At 38.7% G+C, this 13639-nt stretch overlaps 1 protein-coding gene and 1 pseudogene across 7 annotated transcripts in view; one reads left to right on the forward strand and one right to left on the reverse strand.

The window, feature by feature from the left end:
• Positions 1–13639, reverse strand: part of MYO5A (myosin VA) — a 201050-nt gene that overhangs the window by 21819 nt on the left and 165592 nt on the right. The window contains exons 29-34 of one of the 7 annotated variants that reach the window (XM_036255575.1): positions 13402–13410; positions 11884–11984; positions 9043–9123; positions 6801–6999; positions 3773–3847; positions 3049–3142 (exon numbers count right to left, since the gene is read on the reverse strand). In XM_036255575.1, the coding sequence (XP_036111468.1) occupies positions 3049–3142; positions 3773–3847; positions 6801–6999; positions 9043–9123; positions 11884–11984; positions 13402–13410 (559 nt within the window). The remainder of the gene's footprint in view (positions 1–3048; positions 3143–3772; positions 3848–6800; positions 7000–9042; positions 9124–11883; positions 11985–13401; positions 13411–13639) is intronic. The other 6 variants (XM_036255578.1, XM_036255592.1, XM_036255583.1 and 3 more) reach the window with 6 other exon arrangements.
• LOC118626223 lies at positions 5419–5974 on the forward strand (annotated as a pseudogene).

The following is a 13639-nucleotide window of genomic DNA, read 5'->3' on the forward strand; positions in this document are numbered from 1 at the left end:
AAAAGTTGCTTATGGTTTGTGGGCCTCAGTTTTTTTCTCCTATATAATGATTAACTCATTTCTAGAATTTTTTAAGGTCTAAATTCCTTGACTCAACGAAAATTGACATGGAACACCCACTCTGGATTAAAATACAACACAAAGTACATCAAATTTTGAAACACTGTATTTAGCTATGTAATTTCTGCTAAAATTATATATGTTGGTGTATTAAAAAGTTTTCATTGGTTTCTAAAACAGTCTCCATAATTAAGTATAACCCATAGTAGGAGGCAAGAATCCTGTTATTTTAATCCAGAAGAATTTAAGTATATTATAATATATATTTCTAAAAATATAAGAAGCCTTGCCCGGCTGGTGTGGCTCAGTGGTTGAGCACTGACCCATGCACCAAGAGGTCGCTAGTTCAACTCCCAGTCAAGACACATGCCCAGGTTGTGGGTCTAATCCCCAGTTGGGGGCATGCAGGAGGCGGCCAATCGATGTTCTCTCTCATCGATGTTTCTATTTCTCTCTCTCCCTCTCCCTTCCTCTCTCTCTAAAATCAATAAAGAAAAAAAATTATTATAAAAGAATATATATATATATATATATATATATATATATATATATATAAGACTTGTAGATGTTAGAGGGTGCTTGGTTGTACAAGGTCGCCAGTGTTCTCTGAACCATGGCAGTAAGGGGTTCAGAGGAGTAAAGTGTTGGAAGAGCCTGTCACCTTCATTCTCTAATTTGGGGAGGCGGGAGAATACTGCTCTAAGCAAGTGCCCAGATCAAATAAGCTGATTTCATTTTATTCTTTAGACATGTATCATTTAACTCAATTTTTCTTAAGGATATTGTAATGTCCTTTTTGTTTAATCTGTGAATTTCCTTCAGAAGTGCTACTTACAGGTTTAAGAACACAGCTGGCAATGATAGTTTAATTGATGAGTTGATTTCTGATGGAAAATGGCTTAAAATTTCTAACATCTTGAAATATTCTAATCTATCTCTTCAATTAAAAATATGCATATCAGCCTTGGCTGATTTGGCTCAGTGGTGAGAGTGTTGGCCCACAGACCAAAGAGTCACGGGTTCAATTTTGGTCAAGGGCATGTACCTCAGTTGCAGTTTGATCCCTGGCCCTGGTCATGCAGAACGCAACAAATCGATGTATCTCTTTCACACTGAGGTTTCTGTTTCTCTCTCTCTCCTTCCCTCCCTCCCACTCTATCTGAAGAAAAATGGAAAAATATCCTCGAGTGAGGACACACACACACATATATCAAAGAAAGCTGAGTAAAACCTTAAAGTAACAAGTGAAACCATTAGGAGTTTTAAAAAATAATCTCACATATCAATACCCTTGAAATCAATTTCTTTCAAGCAAATACTCTGCTGTCTCATTATTATCTCATGCTATAACCAGTGCAGAGTTACGTGCAAAAATGTTCTGTGAGTAAAGGTTTCTAAAGTTCTGCCAATACATGCTTTAGCCTACGTATGTGTTCTGGAGGTTCAAAAGTTATTCCAACATGTAATACCTGAGTCACATAATGCTAAAGGATTATATATAAAATAGGACAGCAAAGCAATCTATCTGATTTCTAAATAAATATTTCAACATTTGTATATCCAAGGGAATATTATCCTCTTCAGAGTGAACATCCACACTGCCATTCTAAATATTTCTGAAAATTATTTATTCATTCAGCAAACATTTATGGAATGATTAGGATAAGTCAGATACTACTTGAGCTGCTGTGAAAAGAATGGGAAGTAAGAGGTGGTCCCATGCTCAGAGTCCACTGAGGAAGCCAGTAATTCAAACACAAAAATATCTAAAAAATATGACAGTGAAAACCACAGAAGACGTGAGTGGAACCATAAGGTCTGTCTGGGTGATCAGGAAAGGATGCTCTTGAGGATGTGACATACGACTCTGATCTTGACCAGACTTGACCAAGAGAAACAGAAAGACCAAACAGAAGAAACAGTTATGATAGGCCTGGCATGTTGGGGAATGAAAACCACAGCGTGAATCATGGTAGGTTAGGTTATTATGAACATTCCCAGTATTAGGGACTCTTCACCCTTTGAGCCAGGCAAAATTAGTCAGAGAGGCTCTGAGAGAACAGATGGGTGGTCAGCCTACACAGTGTCATTTTCGTTCAAATTGATAATAGTTTGCATAGATTTGAAGGAAATTCCAAAGAGGTTCCCTAAATCTCTTGAACAATGAGAGTATTATTGGAATAAACTTAGAATTTGGCTTGAGACCTGACTGCTGCTATATTCCTGGCATTTGGATAAACATCTCCTGAAGGAACAAACACACTAATCTACAAGATGAGATTCACTTGTATATAATAACAACTGATATTTGATTCATTCTTAAGTTTTTTTCCCATTGTCATCGTATATAAATCATGTTTTTTAAAATCTTATTTCTTTATAATCATAATTCATTTTTTCTTATTTACTTCTCTTTTTATCTGCATTAGACAGTAAGTTCTTTGAGGATAGAGACTTTGTCTTACTCATCTTAGTATCCCTAATACTAAGAATAACAGTTGTATACAGCATTTACTATGTGTCAGGAACTAGAGTTATGCAATACATGCATTAACTCATTTAATCTTTACAACCTATGTCAGGTACACCATTATATTTCCACTCCACAGGTGGGAAAACTGAGGCATTGAGAGGTTCAGTAACTTGCCCAGTATCAGATGACTAACTGGAGAAGGTCAAGATTTGAACCCAAGAGGCTTGGCTCCAGAATCCATGCTCTTAACCTCTATGCTACACTGCCTACACAGTACCTGACATACAGGAGATAGTCACTGATGTTTGTTAAATGGATTCTCCCACTTGGTAAATTTTTACTACAATGAAAACACATTTCCCCTACCTCGCAATGGAAGCATCTACTCCACAGACACTAGGTTTGCTGAAAAGCATTTTTATCATCCCCAATATTTGCATGCAAACCTATTAGGCTGCTAGTATATCAATACAAAACTAAGACTCAGCAATTGTCATAAAATATGTTTAATATACCTTCTAGTTCACCAATTTTTTTGGCAAATACTTTCAGTTGTTTTTTCAGTTTCCGGACAGTCTTATCTTGTTTTTCAAGTTGTTCCATCAAATCCTACAGATCAAAATGAGAAATATAACAGAAAGATCAAAATAGGTCTTCTAAAATGCACAGAAGGAAAGCAGACACAAAAATCACAGAAACAGCACTGTTAGTTTCACAGAAAAGCTCATTGGTGGAGCCACCACCTGGCTAAAACTGGCAGGCATGGGAAATGCAGCTAGAATAAAAGCCAAATGTTAAACTATATGATGCAGCAACATCTTTTACAGCGTGATGGATAGCAGGCTCATTGGGGAGTCTTTTCCAGGAGACTATATGTGGTTAAAACAATTAAATGCTGGTAAAATGTACTGCTATTCCAGTGGAACATTTTCTTTTAAAGGAGGGAGAGGCAAAATAAGTTTTGATGAATGTACAAAAAGTTCTGTGGAAGGTTTTAAGGACAGTTGAACTTAGGTAGGGGCTTTTGACTCTTGACTTCCATCACACTGCAAGCCTGGTGTTAATAACAAACCAAATACGACAACAGATGCAGGACACTGGCTGAAAGACAGCTGTGGGGAGAAACAGGTTTCATGAAAGTATCTGAAGAGACTTCCTGGGGAGGAGCAGGCGGCCCCTAGGTTAGAGAGAGCCAGAGTAGCAAGAAAGACAACAGAAAGGCACTCTGAGTTTACATACAATCATCCGTTTGTAAAGTGAAATCCGATAAGATTGATACTTCTTAGGGTCATCTGCATATAATTCCTCAAAATACTGAAAAAACAGGCACAATGGATATTTGTTTCTCTCGGTGTCTTTGAGGGGGAATGCCACCTCTCAACAAAATCAATTTTAAAATATTTTAAGACATAAATAATGAAACTGTATATACTGAAAAGGCTCTGATTTGTCATCTGCCACTGCCCTCTGATCTTTCTGGTACAGACAATCCTAAGTATATATATATGTGTGTGTACACACACACACACACACACACACACACATTTTCACTTGCTCAGAGGATGCCATCATTTAGCAGGTAAACAAAGTGGGGGTCCACAGTCCCCCAAAAGGCTGCTATAATTTCACTCCTTAGACCTGCTCACAAGTTGCTGCACTTTTTGTGGCCACAGCTGTGGCAAGGGTAGGGGAGGCAGGTACAATGAAAGTGGGAACAGTGGCCACATTGGCACTGTTGTCTGAAGGTGTACAGGCTGAGGAGAAGCTGTGTGCCTCCGCCTTCCCTAAAAGGCACAAGGGGGAGGCCTGTGAAGCATGTTCACTAGAGGAGGGAGAAAAACTGTCTCTGTGTGTGTTGGGGGGCGAATGGGTGGGTTACACAGCGTAGTGTTTCCTAGGTTCACAGTTGCTTTAATATTCTGCTCAGTGCCTCCTAAAGAATTACACAATTAAGACCGAGAAACTACAATGATTTTGAAAAAGTGAATCATTCCCTGTACTTGTTTGAATCCATTCTCCTGAATTAGCAGTCAGTGAGGCAGGAGAAGCAGCTGACCTACAAAGGTTTTCCTAAACCTCAAACTCATTAACTAGACCACCAACTTAGAATTTGGGGGTTTAGTTTATTTTTGTATTAGCTATGGAAAATTACCTACAAAATTAATACTATAGACAAGGTTGCAAGTGAAATGCTTAATCAACTTGGTGAAAAAACTGGGAATCTGCCACCCAGAAGCATCTTTACCTCACGGTTTCACCTGGTATTTGAAGACTATCATTTATAAGCAAAAAATTTATACACTGATCAACTGTTATTATATTATTTAGTATATTTATCAATTCTTAGGCATTTAAGCATTGTTAGTTAAATTTAAGCAACAATACACTTGAGAATAATAAAATGACATTTCAAAAATAGTTCATGATTCAGAAGATGTCCCCAACAAATGAGTGCTATTTCAGTCCCTCGGAGAAGTGCGCACACTGCCCTCAGCCTCCTCCGACTCCCCCACAGCGGAGCCTCCCACAGCACGTTGTGCTCCTGTCCGCGCAGGGACAGGCGGGCTGTGGGAAGAACACCTTTCGGTTTTGCTTTTGATTACGAGATGGTTAAATAGATGACACTAGAAGACTATTTGTAACATAAAATAACCACTAATGGAACAATGGAGGAATAATTCAGACTGTTAAATCTTCAGAGAAAGTCCAAACTATTTATTATAAATCATTAAAACCTTGAATTTAAAAAAAGAAGAAAAGAAGACAAAACACTACAAATCCTAAACAGCTTTTCTCAAAACCAGGCTGAATCTACAATATAGATTTTATATAGAAACATGGAATTTTACACTTTTCCCAAAAGCGACCAGAGGTGACCTCTGAAAATGGTTCGCTATTCACTTGACCCAGAAAACCCCATAAAATCATGCACGTCAAGAGGTTCAAATCTTCGTGTTCACTTTAAGAACACTTGGGAAACTGCCCAGGCCATCAAAGGTATGCATATTCGAAAAGCCACCAAGTATCTGAAGGCTGTCACTTCACAGAAGCAATGTGTGCCTTTCCGTCGTGACAATGGTGAAGTTGGTAGGTGGGCCCAGGCCAAACAGTGGGGCTGGACACAGGGTCGGTGGCCCAAAAAGAGTGCTGGGTTTTTGCTGCACCTGCTTAAAAATGCAGAGAGCAATGCTGAACTTAAGGGTTTAGATGTAGATTCTCTGGTTATTGAGCACATCCAGGTAAACAAAGCTCCCAAGATGCGCCGTAGAACTTAGAGAGCCCATGGGCGGATTAACCCATACATGAGCTCTCCCTGCCACATTGAGAAGATCCTCACTGAGAGAGAGCAGACTGTTCCTAAACCAGAAGAGGAGGTTGCACAGAAGAAAAAGATATCCCAGAAGAAACTGAAGAAACAAAAACTTATGGCCCGGGAGTAAATTCAGCATAAAATAAAGACTAATACAAGTAAAAGCAAAAAAAAAAAAAAAAAACCATGGAATTTTACTTTTAATGGCTTTTAATTTAATAAATATACTTATCAAATTTAAGTAAATTTAAAAATCTATACATCTGTAATAAAAGTTATTTTGTGACTATGAAAGAAATATTCTAAAAAATACTTCTGTGAAAGAAAGAAAAAAACGCTTGTGCCAGTGTTCAGAATCTGGCAAGGGAAAAAAACCCTCTTCTCATTCACTGCACAGCTCTGTTAAAAAGAATAAAGAATGCATAAACTTGCACCCTGCCGTCTCTCCTCCCTGACCTGGGAGCTCTAGCCAATGTCAACCCAAAGCACCCACCCCCCAATGCCCCGTTGGTTCTGCCAACTTCCTTACCAAACCATAACTCTAACCCCAACTTGTCTGCTACAGATGGAGGCTGAGGTGGCCTCAGTGGCTGCTTGGAAGCAAAGGTGAACAAAGCAGTCTCTGTCCCAACAACCACATAACAAATGACAGAGAATGGCAGAGGTTCTGCAGTGGAAGCAAAGTGGCCACTTGAGTTCTCGAGGATATCAAAGGCCTGGCATACAACTAGTTGATTCCTTCCAAATTAGGTCTGAGAGAGCCTTCTGTGAGAAACACACCTGCATATATGCCTTGTCCTTTTCTGCCAACAGAGTCCTCTCCCTCTCCCTCTGCCTCTGCTGAGTGAGAGGATAACAAGTCTGGGGCAGGGAGCCTTCCCAACAAGAAACCAGGAGCACCCTGCAGAGCCAGGCCCTGCCCGCTGAGGACTGAGTGGCGCAGGCACCTGTCCTTACCAAGTTTTCGTTGGTCAGCCGGGTGATCTCGTGCTGCAGGCTGGCCTCGATGCGGGCCTCGGGGGGCAGCTGCAGGTTCTGTGCCAGCAGCTGCTGCTGCCGGTTGTTCTCTTCCTTCAGGCTCTGGATCTCCCCTCGCAGGGCTTCAGCCTCGTTCTCATGGCTCCTCTTCTGTGACTGGAGCTGGGATTCCAGGAGCCTGTGGAGAAGCCACACAACTAGGAGAGGGCGATGACAGGAGAGTCCCTGCCTGGTGGGGGTGAGGCTTCGTGCTCACTTGCAAGGTCAGGAAAAGCCAGGACTCAAGCATCTGTGTAATTTCTGACTTAATTAAAGTCAGGAAACTCAAACACGACCAGAAATGGACATGAATGTTCTCACATTTGTATCTTTCTGAATTGTGGACCCTGCTCCAAATATAAAGTTCTCAAAGGCCCTAAGAAGCAGGAGAGTTTTAGCTCTTTTGAGAGGTTCACAGGAATGATGAATAAAATAATCAGTCTGGCTGGTGTGGCTCAGTGGTAGAGCGTCAACGCATGCACCAAGGGTTCGCTGATTCGATTCCTGGTCAGGGCACAGGACCAGGTTAGGGGCCAAATCCCCAGTGAGGGGCATGCAGGAAGCAGCCAACTGATGTTCTCTCGCATCGATGTTTCTCTCTTTCTCTCCCTCTGCCTTCCTCTCTCTCTAAAATCAATACAAAAAAAATTTTTTTTAATAAATTAAAAACATAATCAATTAAAAGACAGAGCTTTAATCTGGCTGACTATATTTACAAACTGGCATTGAAGTTGGCAAAGACAGTACCTTCACCACAAAACAACTGCACTATGAATCAAGACTACAAACTCATGATCTAATTAAATATGCTTTCAAGAATTTCAGCATTACTAATTTCAGGCAGAGGGTACAACCAGGGCTTCATCTTGTCTGTGAAGAACACAAAGGCTGAAGTGCTTTTCTGAAATAAATATATATATATCTTTACCCAAATCCAGATAGGTAGTTCTGAAATTTCATACACAAATATTTTAAATTGTTTCTCCCCATAAACTTCCCTATCAGTAACAGAATCCTAACAAGACATGGTTTTAGAACGAACATAAATATTAATAGGACCAACCAGTGGTTACTGCTTCTCTGGGCAAACACACAAGTCAGCTGTGCCCGTAACAAACCAGGGCATCAGGAGTGAGAATAGCAGAGAGAAATAGCACCCTCCCTTTACCACGCACCCCGAAGCCCCACTTCTACATTCACCCCTTTTCTAAACACAAAACAAAGTTACAGTTAGGAATTAATTGGCAGGAAGAAAGAAAAGATGTTCTTTTATTCTAATCCCCTGGTTACGAACTGCTGGGCAAAGTTTATTGATGCCATTGCAAGCAAACTGTTAAAAGTAGACTAAAAATATTTTAATGAGTATAAAATTTCAAGAGGATTTGAACCAATAACTCCACAAAGTTAATGACAATGGTTTATGATTAGAACAAACAAAGCAGAAATCCCTTGAACAAACAGCATATTAAGTATTTTTAAAACTTAATCACTAAAATGGCATTTTTGTGAGATTTTTAAGACACAAATATCACTAGAGCAGAGGAGTGTCTGTGTCAGAAAGGTGTAGCTGTTTCAGTTTTATTTGCTTTCCCCTAACAATATTTAACATGTTGAGTCTGGGTAGTTATTTTTCACTGTAGCAATGCAGGAAACCCTCCTGATTTGCTGTTTCACATATTTGAACTTCACAGTAGCCACACAGAATGCCAAATCATGTACTTAACACTGCTGCTAAGCAGCATGACAATAACATATAAGGATGTAGCCACACTGCCATAGGCACAGATCTCCTTTAGACTGATCATTATTCCAAACAAGAAACTACTAAGTAATAAGTATTAATCTGTCCCCACAGTAGTTTGAGCTCTAGATAAAAGGTTTTGGTTTACTTCCAACTCCTAGTGAGATAGCCACAAATTTTAGTGTGTGAAGGGAATTCTAGATAGCATCTTTCACTTATGGACAGCAACTCTTATACTCACCAATCTATTTCAGCTTTAATAGCATCCCTTAGTAGAGAGGGTTTTTAGGACGGTATTTGGGTGAATGCTCTAAGCTTTACTAAAATTTACCTAGGAAGACAATTAATGTACAAGAAATATAAAATTTAAAGTCAGGAGGCCACTGTTAGTAAGGAAAACAACAAATTAATAACATTCCATTTTGAGGAGACAAATATAACCTGTTGGCTTGTTTTAACCCTTCATAAACCAGCCACAGCTCTCCATCCTCATTCAACTCATGGCAATCCATAGCAGATGGTCTTCCATGCAAAGGAACAATGATGCAAAACACAAAGGGACACAGGATGGGAATGAGATGATGACGGTCAACAGCATCACATCATATTTCACTTATTTTATTGTCAATATAGTGTTTTTGTTAATTACAGATAACTTAAGACATTTCACAAAAAATTACTTTTGGTTAATTTTTTAAATAATGTGTAACATGTAAATGGGTAGAATTTAAAACAAAATAATCAAGGACCTACAGCTACTTTTCCTGCAAAATAAGAAATAATTCAAAAGGTGAGAAAGAAGTTCTATTTTTAACATTTTATTCAGCTAGTGGAGTGATCTTATATGTCACTTAGGATATTAGAGACTAACCACGACAGTCACACACACAGGAAAACTGCAGCTATTGTCTTCGTGTGGCGATCTTCACAATCCATTTCAAAAATGAAAGTTTAATTCTTTTAACTTAATAAAATCTGATTTCCTAAGTTTAAAAAAACTCATATGTATGAGGGGTAACTCATAAATAAGAATATGTGCAAAGTTTTCAGCTTTTATGACACAACTTTTAGAAGACCTTTTTCTTTGCATCAAAATTAATTTTAAGACCTAGGGAAACTGTTTTTATATTAATGATGTGACACATTTTATTGAAAGTATGTATAACATGCTTGATTACAGGGTTTTCCTACCTAGGGTATTAAAATAATATTTTTGAGTGTTTGCTAAGTGTCCTACCGCATATATTATTTCATTTAGTTCTCCCGGTAACCCACTGGAGAGAAAGACACACTGCAGAGAAAGACATGGAGGCTTAGCAGTAAGATCCCATGGAGGTTACACAGCTGGAAAGTAGTGGAGCTCAGGGCTATCTGGCACCAGAGCCCAGGTTCTGAGTGAGTCCTCCTCTTAGACTTCTATTATTGATACAATGTTTACATAAAACAAATTCCAGAGCGTGTTCTTCTATTTTCTACCTGCTATCTCTCCCTGAAGATTGATCTATTTGCATGGACTCAATTGTATTATTATATGCTGATGATGTCAACATTTATATTTCAGTCCACACATCTCTCCTGCTTCAGATCTATATTTTCAAATGCCTAATGGATTTATCTCCTCAATGTCTTCCTAGCTCCTTATATTCAATATCTTAAATCTACCAATGATCTCTGGCCCACACTTCCCTACACCCCAGACCAGGATCACAAAGTGGCATCACCACATCCACCCAAGTATCCACAGCAGACACTTCAGAGTTATCCTTCACGATCCCTATTCCTCACAACCAATAAAACACAAGGCTTACTGACCTCATCTTCTTATGTATCTTCAAAGTGTCCCATTTCTCTCAATCCCAGATGTCACCAACCAAGTCAAAGTCATCATAATCAGTCACTCATTGATAGTAACAGCCTCTTAACTGGTCTTTACGCTTTTAATCTTGTTATATTACAATCTATTCTCTAACATAAATGCCAGGGTTAGATTTCTAAAATTTAAATCTTGTTATATCACTCTTCTACTTAAACTCTTTCAACAGCTTCCACTATCATTGAAGTAAAGTCCAAATTTTCTTGGCTGTCTCCCCAAAAGCCTAAAACCCTGTGAAAGTAAGGAATGCATTTACCTTGCTAACTGCTCTATTCCCAATACGTGGCACAGGGCTGGCATGAAATCAGCATGCAATGTATACCTGGTCGTTGAACAGCTGAGTGGATGGGTGAGCAGTGTAATCTAGCTATTTTTATACTTACACAAGTTTAGCTACAAGTTTAGTTATTTATAATTTACATTCATTAATTAAAATTCAAGTTTAACCAAATACTTTTATAAACATTCTCTACCCTTGCCCAGAAAAGAACATATTCTTTAGTTTGTGAAGTATTTCTACAGACCAGTCATGGTACTATGCACCAGGAGGCCCAGACAGCACACTGATAATAAAAATCTCCAGAACTGTCTTTCTCTGTGACACTGGCCATATTCCTTTAAGCATGTCGTCTTTTAAGTTCAGAGTTCAGTAGCACCAAGGCTCTGTTGGGAAGGGGGTGAGAGGAAGGCTGACAGAATTCCAGAGATGAGCCTTTATTCTGTAATATAATTTCAGCTACAGAAAAAGCTTTGGGAAAGTTCAGTCATTTAGTGATGGTGCAAATCCTGCATTCTCAGCCAGCCCACCTCAGGTTAAATGTACAGCGACTGAGCTAAGTGCCACCTGCATTCCACTCACATTTCCAGCAAATGGAATAAAACCAGAGTTAGGATTTTCTTAGAACACCTTAGGGAATATGACAAAGATGAGGTCTCAAATGTCAGGATCCCACCCTAGAAATTATGGAGCCCTTTTAGAATTACATGGCTGATACTAATATGATTCCAGATACTTCATCATTTCTCTTCACATTAAATTCTGATTACTGAATGCTGCAGTCACCCCTACAAACCTTCACAAATAACCAGCCTGAATAACAAATGAAAGTGACTACCCAAAAACAGTACAAGAATGAGCAACTGGTTTTCTTCTCAAGGTTAAGACCTTAAAGATACAGACATATTTGCCCTGATGTGAAGAGCATTTTCCCTGACACCTCTCATCAATAATCTACCTTATGCTATAAATAAGATTTTATTGAATATATTGAAAAACTTGGATTCCCTTTGAAAGTTAGTTGATGACTATTAAAGCAATGTATAAATACTTTGACTTACTGTACAAGAGGCTTGAAGACTAAAGATCAATATGACTAAACCAAAACGAATTCAAAACAGGATCAACTTACCTGTTTGTTTCTTTCAGACCAATGTACGCTTGTGCTATTTCACCTTTATCTTTCATTTTTTGTACATCTTCCAAAAGTACTGTGGAATCCGTCATTGTATTCTGAGGGAAAATGACACATTTCCACCTTAAAATCCAACTCACCAGCTTTGGCTCATATACAACATATTTGCGTATTTATGTGTCTACCACAACGCTGCCCCTCCAGAGCACCTCTCTCTCCTTAACCAGAGCAAAAATATACAGTAAGAACCACTGTTCTACAGTCTCTAAAAAAGAATACACTTTGGAACCCAAGGGGCCATTCTACTTGTCTAAACGGTATAGGTCTGATCCTTTGGTCCATGTTTGCTCTACGGCCAGACTGCACAACGAAATGTGTCCACAGAATACACTTCAAATATGAGGATCTTAGAGACCAGTTTCAAAATAACATGAATGCCTACTAGAGGCCTACAAATACCTGCTTTTGAATTTCAGTGTTTATAAAAAATATCCTATAAAAAAATCCCACTTTTCTCCTAATGCTATTCTTTTGAGTTTATAAATATATCCTTAGAGAAGACCAAATATAATCTGATAAAAGCTGTTAACAAAAGCTTATATTTTATTGAATTTTAAACATCTTTCCCGTAAACACCACAAACAGCATTTCTTCAGCTATTTTTATAAATATTTTGGTATACATTTCATAGAACATTTATCTTTTCTCTTTTCCTGAAAGGAAGAAAATCTTTCTATTCCATAAAGGGCCATACTCAGATTCTTAAGTTTTAAGTAATAACTCTCAAAGGCCAAGGTTCTATAATGCTACATGTATTTATTCTCTGATATCTTAGAACCTACCTACAGGATGTGGTTTTGAACTTTTAGTAAATTAGGTAACTTGATCTAATTAACTAATCAAAACAAAGGTAGGCTTCGTCATATGTTGCTGTCCTGAGAGTAAGTAGCCAGTGCTTCCCTTATCTGGCTATCTTAGCTAAGAGGTGGTGGCTAGGGCATGGGGTCAGGTTTAGACCACCAGCATTAGCACGTTCCTGACTCACTGCTCAGTTTGTCTCCCCCAAACCAGTGACCAGAAGTCCCCAAAGGGTTGAACCAGGTAGGAAAATCCCACCCTTCCCAGGCGTGCTCAGCAACTCAGGCTCCTCTTCACCCTTGGTCAACAAACCCATAGCTGGTGGACATGCCAGCATGAGAGAGCCTGTGCTTTTGTGTGTGCTCCAAGTTCAGGGCTTCCCTCCCCTACTTGTGGATGGCCTGCCACAACTACCATAGTAAGCCACAGAGCTGGCTCTGATTAGAAGTCATGGAGGCCTCTCTGTGAGCCAGACTGGAGACTACTACATCTACATTTTCCTACTGACTTCCCAAATACGAAGGGGTCAAAATAGGAAATCAATTTGTAAATATAAAAATAGACTTGGTGGCCAGAGAGCATCAATTGCATATATTGAGGGATATTTGTAAACTAAAATTAGGATTAAATAGTATTTACTAAAAATTTTATAATTACCTTGTCATCCTGAAAATCACAAGTCAGCAAGCACACAAAAAAAACAAAACAAATAAACAATAAAACCGTAGTTCCATAAATAAATTCTATCATTGATTCTCCATCATAACAAATAAAAGCTAACTGCAAAAAACAATCAAGATTATTTCCCTAAAATGAACTCAATAAATAAATTAATATTCATGGAACTGGTATGAGGTGGACATTAACATATATCTATGTGATAGCAAGTCTCAAT

The sequence above is a fragment of the Molossus molossus genome, unplaced genomic scaffold, assembly GCF_014108415.1.
Source record: "Molossus molossus isolate mMolMol1 unplaced genomic scaffold, mMolMol1.p scaffold_m16_p_1, whole genome shotgun sequence".
In the NCBI taxonomy this organism is placed as follows: Eukaryota; Metazoa; Chordata; class Mammalia; order Chiroptera; family Molossidae; genus Molossus; species Molossus molossus.